Source organism: Sycon ciliatum, chromosome 1 (assembly GCF_964019385.1).
Source record: "Sycon ciliatum chromosome 1, ocSycCili1.1, whole genome shotgun sequence".
Lineage (NCBI taxonomy): Eukaryota > Metazoa > Porifera > Calcarea > Leucosolenida > Sycettidae > Sycon > Sycon ciliatum.
Window position 1 is genome coordinate 91,238,539 of NC_088643.1, and position 5,853 is coordinate 91,244,391.

At 46.2% G+C, this 5,853-nt stretch overlaps 1 protein-coding gene across 1 annotated transcript; it reads left to right on the forward strand.

Annotated features, from left to right (window-relative positions):
• The first annotated feature begins 673 nt into the window (after positions 1-673).
• On the forward strand, positions 674-5,853 carry LOC135806429 (uncharacterized). Its single transcript, XM_065320609.1, has 2 exons — positions 674-995; positions 5,489-5,853. Exons 1-2 carry the CDS (start codon positions 758-760, stop codon positions 5,554-5,556), a joined length of 306 nt encoding a protein of 101 aa, XP_065176681.1. The 5' UTR covers positions 674-757; the 3' UTR covers positions 5,557-5,853.

A 5,853-nucleotide genomic window follows, 5' to 3' on the forward strand; every position in this document is an offset into this window, starting at 1 on the left:
TGTGTGTGTGTGTGTGTGTGTGTGTGTGTGTGTGTGTGTGTGTCTTGTTGAGGCATCCGCTCCGGGCTCGGCATATGTGCAATGTGCCCCGGGGCGGCAACTGAGCCAGCGCAGACGATGCCGCGTAAGTCACCGAAAGCAGCACATTGATGTTGGCTGGCAGCCTCGCTCTGCGGACAAGCTCGCTGCTGGTGAGGTGGTCCAATCGCTGAGTGGATCTGCAAAGTTATAGCCCCCTGCAGCTACCAGCCTCGGAAGCATACTTTGTCAAGTGCGCTAAATCGTCGATTTCGAGTGGAGTAAGTTTATGTACATTATTATTACTGCCATCTAGGAAATTGGAACTGCTTTATGGATTTCCTTTAAATTTCGTACCGATGTTCCTTTGATTGATGAAAAAGTGCCAGCCAAGTTTCATGTTTCTGTTACCTCCAGAACATATCTTTCGAGAGAAGCTTTTCTTGGCAAAACCACCACATCATCGTAGACTACCGAAAAAGAAGAAAAAAGGTTTTCACCGGTGCACCAGGGAGGATCGAACCCGCGAGCTGTTGTAGCTATAATAATATTATGTTACCATGGAAAATGGCACGCATGCGCATTGCCAACCCAACCGCCCAGGCGCCCCGTAGATCTGTCACATTCTGTTGTATGTGTATGTGAGAAGGTAAACCGATGCCTTGATATGATAGGGACGTTTTGAGAAGATCGACAGACGAGAAATCGAGTTGTTCTGTTGGTGAAATCTTTTACAGCCATGGCCACAGCCGGCGCAAGAGTCGTTATGAAGGTCGCCAGGCCTGCCGTTATGCGCGGTAAATGCTGGTCAGCCTTTAGAAGAACTCTGCTCGTTGGTGTCGTGACTTGCTTCATTCCTGGTATGGTCTATGACCACTATTTCACCAACCCAAGAATTAAGTCATACCGAGACTTCTACACCGACTACAATCCCAACAAGGACGCTTGGGATTTCGTCTATGATGCTTTCATTGCACGTAAGTACACCGATACAACACGACCACTGAACTCGTTTAAATGATCAATTTTTATTGCATAAAAAGTGGATACTCAGTAATAATTATTAATGTCGCTGTGCACTGGAACAAGCTGTGGAGAGTACCAGTACATGAAACACAGAGTGTGCAACTCGAATGGGGTGGTGCCAGGGCGAGATTCCGGGATTACATCATTATTTTATTAACCTTTTCCACCCCGGCCTGAAACCCATGAATTCCCAGTCCGCTCGCTGCGCCTCTCTCTCTGTCGCCCGGCAGAGCAGACCTGTGATTCGAAAAAAATTCTAACTTCACTCACCAGGAACGGAAGTTGATCCTCTTGGGCTCTTTGGAAAGCTTGAAGCCTTCTCTGTCCAAACGAAAAGAATAATCACTCAGCAGGAGCAATAGAGTTGCCTTCACACTCCGTTGAGAGCTCCTCTATCGGGCCTCGAAGAGATATTCCACACCCAGTCACAAATTTCTTCGCTTCTACAGTTTTACTCAGCGCAGAGCAAAAATTCAAACTCTCTCAGATTCCTGAAGTTCAAGTGCTCATTTTGGTACCCAACACGCATGGGCTGTGCCCCTGTGAGTCATAGGGAAAGTCCCTTCCCTGCCGATGTCCACTCGAAAATCCAAGGTGCGAAATTTTGTGCCCTGTATTTCGGCCCGTGAATTGCGTTTCCACCTTCGGCGCTCCGGTATTTTACTTTTCGCCCCAGCAAACAACATACCATTGGAAAGCTTATTCCTTCAGCTTTCCAACGAGCCGTCAGGTGTGAGAATCGAAGAAAGTATAACAGAGTTACGAATGTTTGAATAGCGAGGTATACGCAATCCGAGTTCACTGTACATACAGTACATTTTCTACCCGAGTATTCTCGGGCTTGGGAAAGCAGGGCATGCTACAGAACGAGTATACTCGGGCGCTGGGTGCAAAAGGTTAATGTAGTGCGTACAAGCAGCTCACATATGCACTACTCCACATCACATCTGCACCAAGTATGATGTAATTTCAGGGCTAACCACAACCGTACAAAGCGTCAATAACGGTCATTTGGATTTGACCAATCTGCGCACGGCAAAACGGGCCGTTTCTTGCAATTGTGGGGTGTTTCCTGAGCCTAACAATATGATAACAACAACAGCTCGCATATAACCCGATTAATCGGGGTTCACGCATCTGTCAATAACATCCTACCAAACAACTTTCTCCATTGCCAGAGATATACAGTCGGCGAGAGAGGTTCCCGAGGGCTTGAGGTCGTCGCGGACCACATCGATCCAGCGCTTTCGGGGGCGACCGCGGGGGTGCTTGATTATAGATGTGTCAAGGGCCAATTTTAGGGCTTCGTAGGTTTACCTTGGCTGTATCCGTTGGTTTTAGACATTAGGCCATTGTAGATTCGTGTTCAGAAGGAGTGTCTTTGGAGGGTCACCGTTTCTAATTTTTCGATTTGGCCTTTGTTTTGGCTGAAATCGGATGGCGAAATCACTCAAACTCGAAGACGTGCGAACATGTGATGAAGAGAAATTTAGAAATCGGGCACTGTAAACCGATAGAGAATTCCAAGACCGAGAAAATGAGCTATCGACTGTGAGAATTGGCCAAGTAGAACCGCGGTTCTACTTTTTTGAAGACATCAAGGTCGGCCGTGCGTTCCGCACACACCAACAAAACCTGGCAGCCGTGCGCATACTGTAAGACATGTATATATAACGAGGAAGCAAATCTAACATTTTAACGGATGGCATTTCTTCGTTATAATAAGATCCGTTGAGGCCGTACTGCTTCATATATGCTGTGTGTGGATATGGCAGAATACTGCAAGATCGTTAACATATCTTCTCGTTAACCTATGAATTTTGGACAATCGTTAAATTTGCGACTCGTTATAATAACATGTCTTACAGTATATGCGTGTGCAACAAGAAAGGACGGAAACGACAGCAAGCGTTCCAAGTGAGTAGTTTACCTTCGTGTTGACTCAAGCTAAGGACTCCGGCCAGTCAGGGATCATACCAGTCACTTGTCATCATGGTCATGACTAAAGGATTCATTTGTGGCCAGGAAACTCCCTACTCGCAGCGTAAAAGCTGAGAGGCCAAACAGAAAAGATTTTGCCGAGTCGCGATCAGGAAACGCTGAGTTGTACTGACAATATTGGTTAGCTAGGCGCGGCAAATTCTTGTAGATGCCAGGGCTCCAGTGCACCAGTACCTCATGGACACATCTTGGTCGACACGCACCAGTGGATTGAGAAAAATGGCCAAGATGGCTTGGAGAAAGGACGTCTTCTCCGCGTGTCTTTCCCAGCATCAAACAACAAGATTCGCTTCGGCACTGACCCTTCACTGTACAGACTTGACCAGGGAGTCGTAAAATACTGGTATTTTGCAAGTAGACTGTACATCGATCAACATGAACTCGGGTGCGTAGCCGCTATGACTGCACAACACTCTGGCCTCCGCCGTCGCCATTATTTCAAAATGGTGGTCGACGCTTTTTGAAGTTTGTATGGTCGTGGTGGGCCCTGAATTTAGGAATTTCCCCGTAACACCTGCGCAGAAAAAGTCAGAAGCTACACATTCCGGGTTTCATGTACTTTTGTAGCTATCCATAACAAGTTACATGAAACTACGTTACGATACGCGTCACGTTTTGGAATTCCACGTATTGGCAGACGTCGTTTTCATGCGAGTGCATTCACACAGACACGTACACGCTCTTCGTACAGCTGTGTGTCCAGCTTTTTTTGGACGTAAACAGGTGGGAACGACAGAACGAATCTCGGTTCAGGGGTCTGGATACGTCGTCTACTTTTTCGTATCAAGAGTTCAATTTTCCCGCCACGTTCCATGTTGTGGCTATTCGGATGAAAACGTCACATACCCCACGTTTTGGGCGTAGTGTGAATGGCCCATTAGGGTCCGTCCACCCATAGCCTGTTGGTTCTTCGGCGCCGGGCAGTACTCTAAATGCAGTACTCTACGCACTTCTTTCAGTTCGACTGATCATTCACGTGACCTGCAAGCGTGACCTGCAAGCGTGACCTGCAAGCCTTGCAGGTTGGTTGCTCGATCACGTTATCAGTCACGTGGTTTGTGGCAGCCGTACCACACATACATAGTTTTCGGAGATGCTTTCACCGCGATGATCTACAAGAGTACGACAGATATGGCTCTCGTCCACCGTCGATGTACGGCGGAGAACGCCCGAAAATCGATAAAGAAAGAACGCCGAACTCGGTTGTATTCAACTCCCTGGCTGTACTGTGCGGTCAAGCATATGCTAAGCTTTGAGTTGTATCTTTTGAGCGAGATGCAATGAGCATCAGCTCCACACAATTAGTTGTTCGTGTGATCATGATGATGCACTTTGTTAAGCTGGGACAAGCCTATTTGTAAGGGTCCAAAAGGCGACCAGAGTATACAGTATCAACTGTTGATTCTCTATATACATGAGAGCTGCCAGCTCAGGGCCCTCGCCATGCTTGATCTTTACCCTGGTTGTCATACATGTTATTCAGACTGATGGGAACACATGTCCATTATTAGTATCATGTACCCGCACTCCGTGTTGCAAAGATGTTTCCGTCATTGTGCCAGATTACAGAGGGACCGGTGGAATTTCCATTGTGAGCAATCTGGTTGCCAGGCTTATCTGCTCTGTAAGAGAGTTGTCCTGATCACAGCTTGCCTTGTCTTTTCATTCTTTTGTTGGACACTGTGGCATGTTGAATTAACTTTGAGAGGTTTAGTTAAATGAGACATTGGACTTGTGGACGTTATGAGTACAGTACACTCATACCTCGGTTATCCTGACCCGAAGTTACGGGCACTATGGTCTACCAGGCATCCTTTGGGCGAGTTTCAGTGGAATTATTACTACTCTTTTTTTGTCACTTTCTGTGTAAATAGTATGCCATGTCTATGGCCTTTCCCCATCAAAAATGTATGTCATTCAAAGTTACATGCAGTGTATTGGTTTTTCTCAATATGGCTCCACAATAGCCCAACTGAACATATAGACAATAGAGAGGTCCGGAGTATGCTTTTCCGTACCACAATCCGTAGTGGCGCTACAGATTTTCTGTGTCTCCTTTTCGGGTAGTGAACTGTTCCAGAGTGCGGAAATGATGTGTTTTGCCGTCATTGTCTAGGTTATGATTGCAATTACATCATATCCCCGTGCTATGACTTCGAAAATTTGCACCAAAATCAAATTTCCTGCAAAAAATCGATATTTCTCGTATCAAAATTGTGCACTCGATGACGCAAAACCTCCATATGAAACATGGTTTGTGTGAAAGGAAATCCACGCGGCTTCTCATTGCCGAAAACCCTGGAATCTCTCTAATACCTAGTGCCTGTGATATTATCCGCCAACCTTTTCAATTCCACAACTTTTTTGTATTGGTTCTCTGAAGTATTCAGCAACTGGATATGTGACCACCTTATTTCGTCTTTCTTGTATTTGTTCTGTGCAGTGGATCAGCCTGTTCCAGTTCCACCGTGGCTGGAGGAAGAGGAGGAGGATGAAGATGATGACGAGTAGACTCTGCTTCAAATTTGCTACCTATACTGCTGCCTGTATTTAAATCGCTGTCCGCATGAAAGTGAATCGTGTTGCTAATGTGCAAGCCTTTAGTTCTTGGGAGTATGTCCGGCTGTGTGCTCCAGTGTTTTATGATTGAATAAGTTGCTCTTTGTAAAGCGTCTCCATTCTCTGTCCAATGGTCGTGGTCACTTTGGCCTGCGTTCCGAAGTACATGTACAACAGTCACCTGTGTACTTGAAGCTGATGATTGATGGTACATATATCTGACAGTGCTCAGTTGAGCTGCCACTTTCA